General features: G+C 33.3%; 1 protein-coding gene across 7 annotated transcripts in view; it reads right to left on the reverse strand.

Moving 5' to 3' along the window:
- Positions 1 to 1,419: 1,419 nt before the first annotated feature.
- GRIA4 (glutamate ionotropic receptor AMPA type subunit 4) overlaps positions 1,420 to 16,809 on the reverse strand; it is a 668,265-nt gene continuing 652,875 nt past the window's right edge. For 3 of the 7 annotated variants that reach the window (XM_027979123.3, XM_027979122.3, XM_042232826.2), the window contains 3 exons: positions 10,104 to 10,218; positions 7,817 to 7,951; positions 1,420 to 3,927 (listed from right to left, as the gene is read on the reverse strand). In XM_027979123.3, the coding sequence (XP_027834924.1) occupies positions 3,763 to 3,927; positions 7,817 to 7,951; positions 10,104 to 10,218 (415 nt within the window). In that variant the 3' untranslated portion in view covers positions 1,420 to 3,762. Of the gene's footprint in view, positions 3,928 to 7,816; positions 7,952 to 10,103; positions 10,219 to 16,636; positions 16,752 to 16,809 lie in introns of those variants that run through there. The other 4 variants (XM_060399629.1, XM_060399628.1, XM_012095291.5 and 1 more) reach the window with 2 other exon arrangements.

Consider the following 16,809-nt stretch of genomic DNA (forward strand, 5'->3'; position numbering starts at 1 on the left):
AGTTCCGTTTTTCCCTTATCTTTCATTTTTCATTTCTCAGTCCATTTTTTCACCCAAAGGAAATAAAATCAAAGCAAGATAAATAAATAAACTGGTTTATTCTTATTTCATGAAAAGTAATTTAGCTCTTTGTTTTTTTGAGATATAATTTCCAAATCTCATCTCTTGCTCTTCATAATTTGTCAAAATATTTTCTTAAAGAACAGTTCTCTTTTGAAAAGATTTCTGGTACTAGTGGTTTAGAAAATATATACACATACCACTGATTAAATTTGCATTTGGTTTTACAAATGCTATATACTCTAGCCTGCTGGACTATATGAAATTAAAGCCTATTTATGATTATGCACAAAAAGGCACATTTTTCATGCAGCATTATATTCATAAGTATAAGGAAAATGAATCTGTGCAATTTTAATTTGTCTTTTCAGAAACTCTCCTGGATATAACTTTTCATTTAGCTTTTATTCTTACTGACACTTTATTGGTTTTTCCAACTGGGATATTCTATTTTCCAGGAAAACAGACCATTTTTCACTGATACTGACTATTTACAGTTATGCTTATGCATTGAGAAAAGTATTGAACACCTACTATGTGCTATGCCTTTGAGAAACAGAATAAGTTGCCAGTCAATGGGTGGACAACCAGGCACCGGCCTGCAGCAAGCTTGAAGCAAGTATAAACAGTGTGCCATTTTCAGTTAGTATCTATTGAACTGAGTGCAATAAAGTGGTTCTCCTGAGGACTCTATATCTTTCAAATGTGGTCATCACGTACTTGCTGATGTAGTTTCAAAATTGGCTTTTCCTAATATGTTCAGGAAGCTCTGCCCTAGATGGTGATCATGCTTGCTTGGTAACTGAGTTCTTAGCTTTATAGAACTAAGAGTTTCAACTTAAGTGTTTTTAAACAACATTTCCTAGTTTTATAGCACTTCCTCAGATTGGAGTCCAGAGAGATATCACTTTTTAATAAAGCCAAATTAAAAATTTTGTTTTTGGCAAAATTATTCTATAAGAAATACAGAAATTCAACTATATAATAGGATTATTAATATAGAAATATTACTTTTAAATGTATACAACTAATTCACTCAGTGACTTAAATGAAAGCTACTTTTAGAAGTATGGCTAAAACCTTAATTATCTATGACAATTTCTCTAACTAAACAAATTATTCCACAAGTAGATAAAATTACATGGAATACCTTCCCATCTGGTCATAAAATTTATCAGATCATCTGTTTTTTTAGTGTGGTAGACAGTGAAGTAGACAATGTCATGAAATCAGCCAAACTTTACTCTTTTTTTTAACTCACGGTATACTTAATACACATTGTTAATGAGAAAAAGACTGTTAATGAGGAAAGATGTCTTTTCTGTTTCTACTAAATTAATTTGATTCAATTCAATTCAGTTCATTCATTCAACAAATATTTATTAAGCACCTACAATATGCCAGGCACTGTGCTGGGTGCTGGGGATACAACTGTGAACAAGATAGACACAGTCCCTGCCCTCAAAGGGCTTACAGTCTAGTAGTTAGACAGACAAGTACACAGGCAATTACAATGCAGTATGGTAAGTGCTGTGATAGTGACAAAACATCAAAAGGGCACCTAGCTCAGTCTCATAGGCAGGGACTGGGAGACAGTCATGGAAATCTTCCCATGACAGGTAAAATATGATTTGAGTACTGAAGGATGAGCACTAGTTAGTCAGGTAAAGAGAAGATAGGAAAGTGTTACAGATTGAGGAAATAGTAAATGCAGTAAATAGCAGTGTCCCTGCTTCTGAGGTTTTTCATGGGTAGCAGAGGTTGGGTAGGGGGTGAGAGAGTTCATGGAAGAAATAAGTAAGGGTCAGGTTATAAAGTGACTCATTTGCTTTGCTCAAGAGCTTGCAGTTTTTCCTGAGGGAACGCTGTGTGTGTGTGTGTGTGCGCACGCATGTGTGTGCATGCGCTATCAGATTTGCACTTTTTAGGATTGCTCTTACTGCAGCACAAAAATTGAATGGGGGATGGGGATCTTGAGAATTGAAGCAAGGTGATCAGTCTTTCACCTTTCCCAATTTTATCTTCCATGATATCACACCCATTTCTCTCCAGCCCTTCCTGTTGCATGCACTCTTTAAACAGTCCATAGACAAGCTATGTATTGGGTCATCGCTCACCTATAAGGCTTTCAACACCTATGAAACTCAACTTATCCTTCAAGGCCAAACTTTCAAAATCATCTTATCTTGTGCTTTCTGCCAAGATCTCTAAGTGTTGCGATGTTTATCTATGTTGTACTTATTATTTCAAATGATCTAAGCTTTCTTTAGAACTGTTAATTTAATCCCTACATAACTAAAAAGGCGATTTTTGTAAATAATCATGTATAATTTTTTTCACAATTTTCAATTGAAAACAAAGACTAATTCTTCATATGTTTTCTACCACAAACTGATTAGAGCCTTCAAATGATTTAAACAAAAAATGGGAATGTGGAGAGAAGCTCAAGAGACATTATCTTATACAGCAAAATAGAGCCAAGTAAAATTTCAGTATGTAGTTATCAGGTATGTTGTTATTATGACAATGATTAAATTCCCCAATTCAAACGTTCCATCTTTGACAATTTAACTGCTAATGAGGCAAAGATCTGTGTAAAAAATTAGCTTACTATGCAAAAATAATAAGGGCTAGCTACATTTTCCAATATGGCCTACAGTTTACTTTTACTATCCCACCTATAGGCTCATAATTTCTCAAATACTTTTTATAATGATAAGAAAAAACTTTAAGCTTTGTAAATATTGTAAGAATGTAAATATTGTTTATTCTTTTTGGTGGGTACAAAAACCACAATTTTGTACACAGAACAAGATTATAAATAATATTGATAACATGAATGACCCATAGTATCTTCTGATTCTACATTGTAGACTGATGATTGTATGTTAATGTTGTCTTCATTTTGTTCCTGGTAGTGAGACAAATGCAATCTGTGGACACTGACTCATGTGACAGAGTGAAGGTTACAGCAAACAAAATGACCAACAACTTTTATATTAAAAAAGTCTCTGAAGTTTATTACAGTGATGGCATTTATTTCAATTATTGCAATGTATTGTCCCTAAGATGGTTAGAAAAAAGAATTGTGTTGTCCTCTACTGAATTTATGTCAGTTAAAAAGCAAGCATGTTTCAGTATTTGTTTTCTCCAAAGTAAGTGTAATTACTTCCTTTAAGTTTTTTTTCCACAGGATTTACATGTTTGTTTATTATTTCTTGTCAGAGTATAGTGATTTGTTTTCTCAGCTGGATAGTCTTCCATTGAATATATGGGTGTTCTGGAGATACAGGTTAGCATATTCATTGACTTCTATAACTATTTTATGCCTTGAAGTGAAGACTGAGGCCTTTCTGAGCAAGAACTTCACACTTTGATGTGCTAACTTGCATGTCTGATTAATTTTTAAGTCCACTCAAGTGAAATTTGTTGCTGTTGATACACCCATCCCAGCTCCCCCACCCCGACCCCCACTACCCGAAAAAAAATCTAAATTGTGAGTTTTCCTGATATAAAATCTGAGTTTGGGTTTTCGAGCTGAGCTCATGCACACGTTGCTGATGTTTAGCGCCTTAGGACGAACTTCCCGCTCTCAGCCAAAGGATTGTTTGAGCGAAGACCTGCGCTTAGCCTGTCCCTCAGGGCTGCGTTTCCATCAGTCACAAACAGTTTAATTAAGGCACTCAATTATTTTTTTGGTTTTTATGGAAGGTCCGATGCAATGACAGCCAATCCTGAACTTTGTCTGATTGTAGTTCCAGTGTGTACAGCCTTAGGGCAGTCAGGTGTCAAGACGCGACCGTTTTCACCCACACTCCCAGTGATGGATAATCTGGCTTTGTTTCTTATGGCTTCAGAAAAGGTCAGCTGGGTTGCATGGAAAGGAAACAGAAAGAATGCAGAGTGTTACAATATTTCTGTCTTTTCAGCAAAATATGACACAACAAACACCAAAATATCAATAATTAGACATCTGCATTTTTTCCCATACTCTTTTGGTCATATTAAAACTACTTTTCACAGGAAAAAGAAACTCAACGACCTGGAAGAATAAATCACTTTAGAGTTACTGGTCCTATTTAAGAACTAATTTTCTAAAATCCTGCAAGATTTTGTTTGGCAAATCTGGGCAGGACACATCTTTTAACTTGCTGCACTTTACACCCTAGTATTTCCAGTTGAACTTAGAAGGTCCCTTAGGTTTGACAACAATCTTTCTTTGTATCTTTTCTTTTTTCTGTTAGAAAATATCTTAACAGTTAAATGATTGTACTCTTAAAATCATGATGAATTGTCTAAGGGAACTGTATGTAGACTATTTATAACAGATCTTCCTGTTTATAGAACACGGATCTATCCACAGATGCTTTCACTCATTCACTACAGCTGCTATAGACAGCTATAGAAAGGCAAATCAGTCACATAAAGTTCATTCTATGCCTATAATGGAAGTTAAGGCTCATATTTCAAGAAGCTTTAACTGCTTAAAGGGAAGTGCACTGTTTCAATGCTTCATGAATGGTCATCACTGGGAAACTTCGCAGATTGATGTTATGGGGTCAGGTCTTTGAAATCCTCATTATATTCTTGCTCTGTCATATTAGGTAGCAGGTAATAATACTACACTGAGGAGAAACAGGCAGCATTATTATTGAAATCTACTGACTGTTCATTCATGCCTTTAAATTCTTTCTAGTTGCTGAGTTTCAATGTTATTTGTTGTAGTTTAGATCATAATTGTCTCATAATTCATATTGTACCTTAATTCCTTGCTGTGAATTTAAGTTTACCCAGTTCTTTTGGAAATTCTATCCTTGTATTTATTCCACCTTGTACCTTAAATATTAGAATAATGATATATTAAATATGAAATAAAAGTTGGATTAAAAATGTTATAATGTAAAGGTTTAATGATCATTTACCCTGATAATTTCAGAAACTTGAAGTCAAAATGCTACTGACATATCTATGGTAAACATCAAGGTCATTATTATAGTTTGCCTTCAGTGAACAATCTCAAAAATTAAAATCTATCTTTATAATCAAGAGTCAGGAGACAATCTCTACAGAAACTACTCATCACTAAATTAAAACAAACCAAGCAAGATGGCAGTCTGAATTTGTTTCTTCAGATTCCTTTTCAACATTTAATATTAAGTAAAACAATCATGTAAAAAATCTATTAGTTTTGGTTTTTTGAAGAGAGAATTTAGTATTTAGTAATACTAATTAATACATAATAAAAGCATTGAGACTTTTAAGGAGATTTGTCATAAAATCTGTTTCTTCCTTTTATTTTCTTGGTTGTCTTTAAAAGGAAATGAAAATATCAAAAGTGGGAAGGATTCCATATCCTCTCAAGTAATCTCTCCTTCTCTGTAGATTAATGCAATTGAGTGCTGATAATTCTGCCAACTGCTTATTCTCTCTTTAAATCTTTGTGTTCTTAGTTCTCAGCATTCTTATATTCTACATTTAAATCTCCTGCTTCTTACATAGAATGTCATTTCAGTTCATCTTTATGTAACCTTATTGAGACTACTCAAACTACAAAACTTTCTTATAAATTTATCATATAGTCTAAGTCTGGTTGGATTGTTGTGGCAATGGCTGTAAATTTATTTATGTGTTTCCTTGAGGGATAATTACTTTTAGGGTAAACATTCAGATTTTGTTTTTGAAATTCTGACACTAAATATTATCTAAATTATCAGTCATTTTCATAATTATGCTCAGTAGAATTTTTGAAAGGAAAAAGCCATATAATATAAGAGTACAATTAAAAACACTTACTCTCAAATCTCTACAAGTGCATATCATTTAATTTGCTCTGAATACTATTAAGTCTTTCCTATGAGAATGCACATCTCTTTCGAGCAATTCCCCAGGACTTTGTATTAAACTGTCATATGTGAGCATTTCTAGAATTTTTCTAGATTGCATTTGGTATGCTAAAGGAAAATTTTAAAAATATATTTTATGAAATTCATCACAGAATGAAGTCCAAATAATTGGCTCTAAAAACTTGTCACATATTATTTTTCTGTTTGGAAAAAAATCTCTCCTCAGTTATGTAAATATTAAGATGAAATCATTACTGTAATGACTAAGAAACCTTGACCTTATCAGTTTGCTTTTCTGCTGTTAGAAAAGACATGCTCTAAACATTCTAATCTGAGTGAATTGACAATTTCATGATCAATTCTTCCCACAAAATTTGGAAAGAAAAAAACTTTGGGCTTGTCTATGTGCAATTGTACTCAGTCACTATTCTATTTCTAGATTATGGATAAAAGCAATTAGATCTTGATGTAAAGAAATAGCTTTTGTTCTTTGCTTTAAGATACTAACAAGTATTTCAGTAGCCTTTTTTGGGCTGTGCTACCTGGCCTGCGGTATCCTGTCAAAGCTTGGACTGCTAATCACTAGGCACTAGGCTACCAGGGAACATGCTCAATAGCTTTTTAAAATAAATAAATATAAAAATTGAGCACATTTATCTGGCATAACTTCAGGTGTACTTCTTATTCTTAGAAAAATTCTATTGGGTTTGACTCTAGGATACCTCAGGCACTAAATGTCTCTTGTGGGTTCAAATTTTCATTTATCATTATAACCAGAATGGCTCTTTATACAATTTCAGAAAATGGGTTTTAGAGGCCTGATTTTAAGAAAAGCAACAACAAATGCTTCCAAGTCTTATTTTAAATTCATTTTCTATCATCAAAGGGAAAAAGTACTGGACATTTAGAATCTTAAAAAATGAACTTCATCCTGTGTTTCACTGAATGCTTATAATTTTTTTTATTGTCACATGGTGAGAAGATGTAAGTGAGACTGATCTGGCTCACTCAAAAGCAGTTGAAATGAAAACAAAAGTCAATAAAACTCACTGCAAGTTTTATTTTTACTGTGTCTCTCCTAAAGAAAATATATTGCTGACATTTTTGATGGAGAAATTACCTAAAATGTCTATTCACCTCAGTGATGTTGTGAAAATGAAAATTGAATTTCATCTAATAAATGTGAATTGTAGTCAATATTCTAGTGGTCACTCCTGCCTAAAGGTCTGGTTCAAGGACTGCTGCCAGATGAACAAACATCGGGGTTTCCCTCTAAAAATATAGAAAGATGGCTAATGTAAAAGAAACCAGAAGAAGAGTTTAAACTCACCAAGTGTTTACTATGTGCCCTGGAGATTTTACATGTATTTTCTCAGAAAACAACACACCCTTATCAAAATAGGCAACTGTCTAGGCTTTGATAATTTGGAAAAATTTTATGCTATTTTGTTAGCATTAGATTATTCCAGAGAAAAGTCTGTTCTGTGTACAAGAAAATTCAGACCTAATTTCAAATTTCTCCCACTTTTCAGATAGAATATACTATTTAAATAATTTTACAGAGCAATTCTGGAGGTTTACTTTTGTCTTTCAAACCCTTTCAATGCAGATATCTATTGGTAACATAAAGTTTTGAACAGTACATCTGCAGCCAAAGAAAACTGAACCACTTTGCACTGAAGTTTTCAAAAATATCAAGCTCTAAATTAGAAGCAAGCAGTACCATCACTGGACAGACAGGTCACAACACTCCATTTACAGAATGCATCACCCACTCACTGTAGTGGCCCTACGTCCTACCCCTAAATTTTAATACTTTCGGTTCCATATACGTTGTAACCTTCTCTATAGGTTGCTAAATTCTGGGTATTCTGCGAGGAAGTTGGGTTAAAAGTCTGTGCACTCTTTGCCACCTTCATTCTCTTCGCTTCTGCCCTGGACTTGTAACAGAACTCTATCAAAGCCACCAGCATTGCCAAGCCCAAGCCGCCAACCAGAATGTAGAAGACGCCTGCTACGTTGCTCAGGCTCAAGGCACTCGTCTTGTCCTGGGGGGATAAAGACATCTCAGTTAACTGTGGAAAGTCACATCCAGAAGGTGAAAGAGCACATGAAATCCAAACAGCTAATTAAAGTCAATGTAATTTAGCCTGAAATTATTTAACTTGTATAAGTCACTAGTGTAACACTATGAATTTAAACATAAAGCTTATAGTTCTTGAGAGAAATGAAATTATGATGACAACCAATAAATTGTATATAATTACATTCAATAAAATCTGTAACATTTTATCATTGTTAACTGTATAAAGAAGAGCACTATACTTAACCATATATAAGCATAGGGTAGCAGAAGTGGGCTTATTATTGTTAAGTTTGAAAATGACATGCTTAAAACCCAATTACATGAGAAGGGAAACTGTTTTCCCTTTCCTTCCCTTAGAACATTTTTAATGTTTGATGTTTCTCTTCAATAAAGCTAACTTCATGTTTCCTACTTAAAGAAGTAAGGGACTTTAAGCTAGCAGTTTCACATCTTGTTTATCATGAATTCATCAAATATATGCAAATAGTGTAGGTACATGTTATTTATTCGTTTAGTCACATATGTTTGGGAAATCTGTTGGAAAGTGGCACTTTAACATATTATATACTATTTAGGAATAACTATGTATGCAGCACATTGGAAACTTTAAAAAAATATACAAATTTTTCCATGATCAATTGAAAAAGAAGCCATTTGTGGACAGAGTTAAAACTATTTTTATTGATTTTAAAATATGATTCTATTTCACTTTAAAATGCTTAATCAGTTAATATTTTAAACATATATTCTCCAGAGCTTTCATATACATATTATTTTATAATAAATTCAGAAATAGTCAAGCATATTATTGGAAGATATTAAAATTATAACAATAATTCATATTTTAAATAAATTGTAAATATATATTATATAAACTTATTTGAGTAGGTATTTTAGGTTGATTACCTAAAGAATGCCCTGAGGCCATCATCTTCTCAGTTGTGTGTCTTGTGTAAACTTAATTAGTTTTATTAGGAGAATGTTTAAGTATTATGCACACTATATCCACTTAGCCATGATATCAACTGATTAGAGCAAAAATTTAGGATAACTTCATTTTAAAAATTAAGTACTTGTGCTTTTCTGACTTTACATAAGGGTTTGAAATAGCTTTTTCATTATTTGGACAAGCCTGTCTCATTCCACTCTGGTTCAAAGGCAGACAGAAATGATTAAAACACAGGGAGATGCTTGAAAAGAGATCAGTTAATATTACTTTATCTCTTTCTTAAATTAACTGACATTTTCCTATATAGGTAACTCACTTATTTAATGTCGTAGGGTAGCTAATAGATTTTTTCTTTCTACAAGATACAGAAAATATATTTCAAAAATCCTCAACCACGGCTTTCAAGCATTATGTTCTATTAATTTATGCAAGTATTTAGATTCACTGATAAATTGTTACAGTTTGTTTTTAAATGAAAACATAACTGTAACACTATTTTCATTTGTACTCAGACTTATAACTTCATGTATTGTTCTAAAAATAATTGATATAAGATCTCTGCATGAATGAGATCTTAGAAGTTGAGGGTGTTATTCATTAACATTGATTTATTAAAATAATTTTGATAGAACAGAGTTCGAAAATTTAACTCTGTTTATCTGTCAGAACGAAAATAGACCATCTTCAAACTAAAGTGGAATGATTGGCAAAACAATGACAAAAGACTGAACTTCTGAATAAGAAACATTTAATATTTAAAATTTTCTTTCTGTAGAAAACTACTGACCAATTTCCCATTTCCTGTTTTGAGAATACATCAGTTCTTGAAATAACAGATTTGATGTTCTTTGCCTCCAAAACAAACAAAAATCAAACCTGAAAGCACTACTGTTATTAGTGGTACGTATATTTGAGAATAATATAGGAATTTTATTTTTTATATATTTTTACAGTTAATTTAAATTTATTTAAAAGCCTTAATATTGGGGAGCAGTTTGCAATTTTCTGAAAAGATAATCCCTGTGGCTTAAATTATTGCATTAGTTTCTAGTCTAGATAGGTATAGAGAAACATTTAGTTTTTACTGTTTCCATATACTCTTGACAATTGCTCCCATTTACTGCTTTGTGAACACAAGAGGAGGCCCCGAACTGCAGTGACTGACCTTGCTTCCAGAGTCCTTGGGTCCACATTCACCTTTATCGTACCACCATTTGTTTTTCAGCTTGTCTAAGACGCCTGCCTCACTGAGTTTCAAAACGGCAAGGTTTACAGGAGTTCTTCACGTGGAAAATAACATAAATAACATTATATATGTTATTTTATGTTATTCAAGTAAAACTACATTAGAATCGCATGGCAAAGTGACAGAGCAGAGGCCACAGTAGATGTTATGTCTTGTACTGTAGGCCCAGGTTTCGAATCAGACATAAAACTGGGGCCTGCTCCATCGCTTTAGGTAACAGGCACATACTGCTAGGGAGGATTTTTAAACAAAATGTATGCAATTACTGTGAATCCAAAACTATTAGCCTGGATTGGGTTTCTTCATCATTTTCAATTTTCCCACCATAAATGCAGAGTCATTCAAAATCTAGAATCTCTTCAAAAGTGGCTATAGGTTGACAGTCTTAAAAAAATAGAAGCTAGATAGGACTGGTTTCTTGCAGGCATCATTATTCAGCTAATGAAATTTTGCTTTATGCTTTGAAAGTACAGATACTGTAAGTATCCATCATTAAATTGACTCCTCTGCCACTCTCATCCAAGACCTAATTTAAAGAGGAGGGTGATTCTGATTCAAGTGTTACTGACACAGAGCTACCTCATGCAGAGGAAAGTCCTTATAAGACAAATATGTAAATCATTATTTTAAAGTGTAAGCCAATGCTGATATTTTCCTTCTGAATTGCAGTATTTAACTTAAATATCACCAGAAATAATTTTCATCTATCTTAAATCTATCATATGGATATATTCTGAAGTGCAGTGACTATTTTATACTCTATAAATTCTTACCAACAAATATAGATTAGGAATAACCAAGATTTTTATAAATAGACTCTTCATACTATAAAATTCCTTTTCTTTTTTCTATCGTCCTTGAGTCCTTCAATACTAAATATTATACAAGGAGTCTGAGAGAGGAAATGTTCACTGGCCAGTCAATATAAGTGTTCTGAGGAATCTAAGAATTCTTCTTTCATTCCCATGTTAACCTCTGTGTGTAGAATAAAGGCTAAGGAGATGGATGGCAAGCGGTAAAACATAGGACCTTCTGTTTTTATTATAACAACAGATATTATTATTCTGTTTTTGTGGTTGTTTGGTTTTCATTTCTTTTTGCTTTTTACAAACATTCAAAGAGAGACTGCTTGCATTCCTCTTGACATTTTTAAGGCTGCCACAATCATTTTGTCTGGCTGTATCACCTAATGCCTCACTTCTAGGAAATGTTGGATCCATTTGGAGAAACACAGTATATATCTATTTGGTTACAAGGAAATTAATTCCACAAACCTATTTACACAACTAGGTAATGCAGTAATAATGATGCTGATGATGATTCCTAACACTTACTGAGCACTTACTGTGTATCAAAGGACAATTAAAAGTATTTTACATGTTTAGTTGCTATTATCACCTGTATTTTCAAATGGGGAAATCAAAACACAGAAAGGTTAACTCATCTAGGCACATCTAGGAAGGAGCTGAATCAGGGTTTGTAATGGTCTACTTTCATAGCCTGTGTAATTAAAAATATTAACAACAGAAGACTCAAGAAATAGGAATTTCTGGTTTGTTGAGTTTTCTGATTAACAGTTAAACTAAAATTCACTTTTTTAAGGTATTGTTGGTTCTGAAAAAAGTTTCTAAAATATATTTTTCTTTTCAGTTATATGGTTTTTGAATTCAACTTAATTTTTGTATCAATGTTATAAGATCTTACAAGGTTTATTGTTCAATTAAAAATATGCAATTGCCACATTCCTAGAATATTATATTACTTTTTGTATTAAAATCTAACATTAGCATGATTTAAAACTTTGTACTAAAAACTGAGTTTGGGGGTGGGGTGAGGTGAGGATTATGAACAACTGGAGTCCTTGTTTAGCCCCAGTTAATGTAGATTTTACTATCTATAACCTCCCCACATCCACATACACCTACTGCTTCCATTTATTAAGTGATTGTTATAAAACCACACCTGCGTGTTGGTAGGTGAACTGTGAACTTCGAGAATAGAAGACATATATCATTCATCTTTGTAAAATACTTACGAGGGTATATGACTCAGGTTAGGTGCTCTATAAAATTATTACATTTGAATTATTTTGAATCTAGAACAAGCACTTTTTAAAACTGATACTAAGGGTTTTTCGGTCATCAAGCTAGCCTACTAAAGCCTTTTTAACACGTGTACAGAGTACATTATTGGAGTAGGAAATGGCATTCCATTCCAGTGTTCTTGCCTGGAAAATCCTATGGACAAAGGACCCTGGCAGGCTACAGTCCTTGGGGGCAGAAGGAGTCGGACATGACTTAAGCGACTGAGCACGCAAGCATAGAGTACTTTACATTAGCCCACATTGCACTTCTTGAATGGGTTGTGGTGGGAAGAGGAAGATTTAATGCTGAAAAGAGAAGGAAACTGAAAGCAGTTTCCTTAAAGTTTCTTATAGAAGGGAAGCTGAACGCAAAACTATGGATTAAATGAAGACTGCCTTTGACTTATCTCTCTCCCTTCCTAAGGTATCATTTCCCCTACCTGCTTCATTTTTCCCTTCCCTCTTTGACCTTTCTGCTATTCACTCCAGTAATTTGGTTTTAGAAGATAAAATTAGATTAGAATTTTGAGTATAAGCTATTTATCAATAACCAAACTTAATGGTCAAGTGGTGGACTGTCAGACACTGAGCAAGGAATTCTTTACTAGGAGAGTCCTTCTCTAAGGGTTAGCTTTCCTGATCGATCTTTAATACATTTTTTCCTGCTTATGAATGTATGTTTTCCATAATAATTCCTTTATTATTGCATTGGTTTCCATGGCCATGGATAAGGCCATTTGCAAGTATAACATATTTTAGTCAGGCTGTATTCTTTAAAGTGTCAAAATAAAACTGGATATTATGTGATTTACTATACTCTAAAGAACTCATTACTTGGTAATCACATTTACAAAATGGCTTTAATATGAATATCTATATCTATGAGTATGCCTATATGTATATATATTATATGTATATGAGGAGAATAAACTATAAAACAAGCAAAAATTCAATAATTTTGTAGATAGTATTAGCATTATGGGTCATTAATGTTTATAAGCATTGCCAAAATTTCCTGTTAGAACCTGGTTTAAACAATTCACAAAGAAATAGGGATAAAATTCTGTGTATGGTTTGTGCTCCGACTAAATCATATCAGATTAATCAAAGGGGATATGTTTTAGACACTGCAGTGAAACTTATAATTTGGTTCATTGTTAATTAGGGAGTTTTTGTTATTCACAAAAATGAGTATGGTTTTCTTATGATCATAAAAATGGCCACAGCACAATAACATTCAAATGAGTAATTTTTCAAGCAAACAAATTCATCCTCTCCCAAATCATGCTTTTCCACTTTATTTCATTTTACATATCAGACTTTTTACCTTATTTCTTTTGTGGAGCCACTGGTTCTGGGAATGGCAATCAGTTGAGCTGATTATTTTGTAGCCATGGAGTGCAAATGGAAGCTGTCACTGTGACTCTAAATAATTTAGTTGTTGATTGTATTAAATCATAAGCTCCTTGATGGAATGAATAGTATGTTGTTTTTTTTTTTTTTTTAACCCACAGATACTGGTGCATGGCCCAGGTAAAACACAACTTTACTATTATGCCATTGTGTGAAAGTCTGGAGATGTCTTTCCTTGTTACGGTCCTGTAAATAACAGGTGGATCAATTGGCTCCTCACTGGAACCTATTCATGTGTGGTACAGCTTTCCAAGCTTTTCCCCCTTCACCAGATGAGTCACTGTTAGGAAAGTTAAGTTTTTCCTACTAAGACTGTATATCTCAAAATCAGATCACATCAGATAATTGTATACTTGTGATGAGATCTCTGGATGTATACTGTACACAATGTGCATTGTAGATAAACTGGCAGCATTTAATTTTCTCTTCTGCTTTGGCTTTATACTTATCAAAGCCCACAAGCCAGCATCATCTTCCAATTCAGTATTTCTCCTCCTTTTACCTTTTTCAATAAAGATCAGGCCAAATGGAAGGGGTGAAGTAAGTTCAAAAAGAAAATCAGTCAGCCAAAGAAGGTACAGAACAAAATTAAAAAGCAGCAACTGCCTCCTGATAGTTTACTTTAATTCTAAGTTAGGTCAGGCCATTTAAAATATCATCTTTTAAAATATATGCAGACTTATTGTTGTTCAGTTACCCAGTTGTGTTCGAGTCTTTGTGACCCCATGGACTGCAGCATGCCAGGGCTCCCTGTCCCTCACCATCTCCTAAGGGTGGTATTATAATTATCCATTCTATTGGTGACAAATATTATATCAGTACACAACCTACTAAAATTTTTTTGTAGTATGAAATCAAAATTCTTGAGGGAAAATAAAACATAATAATTAACATGTATTTTATGTTAATTTTTATAGCATTTCAGAAAATGACTTATTAGGATATAAAATGATATTTTCATATCTTAAATTTATATCTAAAAAAATTGAAAATATTATCTTAGAATTTATGTTTGGTGAAAGTAACAGGGGCAAGCAGTTTGATTTTTGAAAACTACAAGGTTAGCTTCGTATTTATTTCTTTAGATGACAAATATTTATTTGGTGTCCATTATGTACCAAACAATGTGTTGGATGCAAATAGATTAAATTCAACTGAGCTGTCCAATCCCTTATTTAAATAAATTAAAAGGACTTTTGTTACATAGATTTTTTTCCATTATGTGTACATTTCTGCTTCTCTTTGCTTATTTTTCTATGGAAAGAGCCTTTAATGTACACTAAAACAGGAATTCATTATTTATTTTTATGGAAAACTTTATATGTTAAGCAATGTTATACGTTGTTTATATTTGTGACAAAAACTATAAATTTGCAAACAATTTCTTTTCCTAACTGAATAGAATATCTTCAATTTTGTTTTCTCTGGTTCTATTAGAGTACATTTTCTTACATTTCTAATTTGCATAAAGGAGAGGTCATTATTGTAAATGAGTAATTTTCTGTTTATGTGCGTATATATGTATGTATTTATATTTTATGAATATGACCGAAATGTTGTAGGCAAGTTGGGGCACCAAAATACAAAATAGTTAACACTCCTAAAGAAAACAGTTGGTGTCTTGAATGGAGGTGCCTTAAAGGGGAATCATCTCAGAAGAACCCTGATGGCTCTCTAGGGGGCTCATATTCTCCCTCGGGATAGTAGATGAATGATGAGAATTGTGTCCACACCATTTTGTTTTTTCGTCTTCTTTCATGCCTCCTTCTATTGCCAAAATAATCATTTGGCAAAGTTTATTCTTTCTCTACCTGCAATAGGGCTAGCAGGATGCACAAGGGAGCTGAATTTGAAAGGCTTTTCAGATCAGGATCAAGGGCGAAGTTATCAGCATTGAAAGAGGGTGAGGTTAGCAGTTTCCTTGACAGATACTCCTTTTCTAAAAAAATAATTATTTTAATTGGAGGATAATTCTTTTAAAATTTTGCAATAGTTTTACACTACTATATGTAAAATAGACAGATGCTCCTTTTAAATAGAGCTTTGGGCTTGGCGGCCAGCCAAGTGAGAGAATTTGTAACCCAGGGAAGAACCTGAAGAAGAGCAAGGCTTCTTGTTTCGGGCAGTACTCTAGAATTTAAAAGAAAGACAAGAATGTATACTTTAAAATTTTTAATGTTCTTACATACCAGTGGAAGATATGTAAGGAAAGAAATTCAGTCAGAATATTCCCATCTCTAGATTGCGTTAAGTCTTCTACAGTGAAGAAGAGCTCTGAAACACTCACTGGTTAATAATTTCTGCTAACTGTATACCTTTTTTTAAAAAAGACACTGCTTAGAAATAAAAATAAAACGTTATTTTATGAAGCTGGAAATATGACATGGATGTGGTAAAGATAAAGCTGAGTTGGTCTGGTTTTTACAATCTGATCTTTCTTTAGTTTGATTCACTTATGGAAGGCAGAACCGTATAGTTCATAATTTCTTTTGATTTGTTATGTAATTTGCTATTTAATGGAAGCCTGACAGTTTTACATGGAGAAATGTCTTTCTGGAAGGTACCTGGTCTAGGTGAGGCTAGACTATTGCTATTATTCAAAACTATTTTGTGGCAGCTCTGGTGAAGAAAACAAGACAGATTGACCCTTTCTGTTCTCTCTCCTCATCACTTTCAAAAGCCTGCTTTCTAACACCAAGGTTCCTAGGACTATGTCTAATCTGTAACTTCTTCCAAACTGGAGATTTAAGTGACAGTTTTAGTTAGATTTGTTAGTGTGTCCCCAAATTGATATTGTTTGCAAATATTTTTGCTTTGACAGTAATTGCATACTTAAGTTTGTGAAGGGATTTGACTGGCAATTCCCATGGTATTCGCAGGTCTGAATTGCGTCTCCTAGCAGATGCACCTATTACTTCACACACTGTTACCCGCTCTTGGTGACATTGAGGCTAACCTTGGAGTCACCTCCCCCGCTGCCACATTCTCCTTTGTCGTACCACCATTTGTTTTTCAATTTGTCCAAGAGGCCTTGTTCATTCAGTTTTAAAACTGCGAGGTTAACAGCATTTCTTGAAACGATAAAACATATCTTGTAAGAAACTGCACAGCTGTTAAGATGTTAGAAGG

The sequence above is a fragment of the Ovis aries genome, chromosome 15 (assembly GCF_016772045.2).
Source record: "Ovis aries strain OAR_USU_Benz2616 breed Rambouillet chromosome 15, ARS-UI_Ramb_v3.0, whole genome shotgun sequence".
Taxonomy (NCBI): domain Eukaryota; kingdom Metazoa; phylum Chordata; class Mammalia; order Artiodactyla; family Bovidae; genus Ovis; species Ovis aries.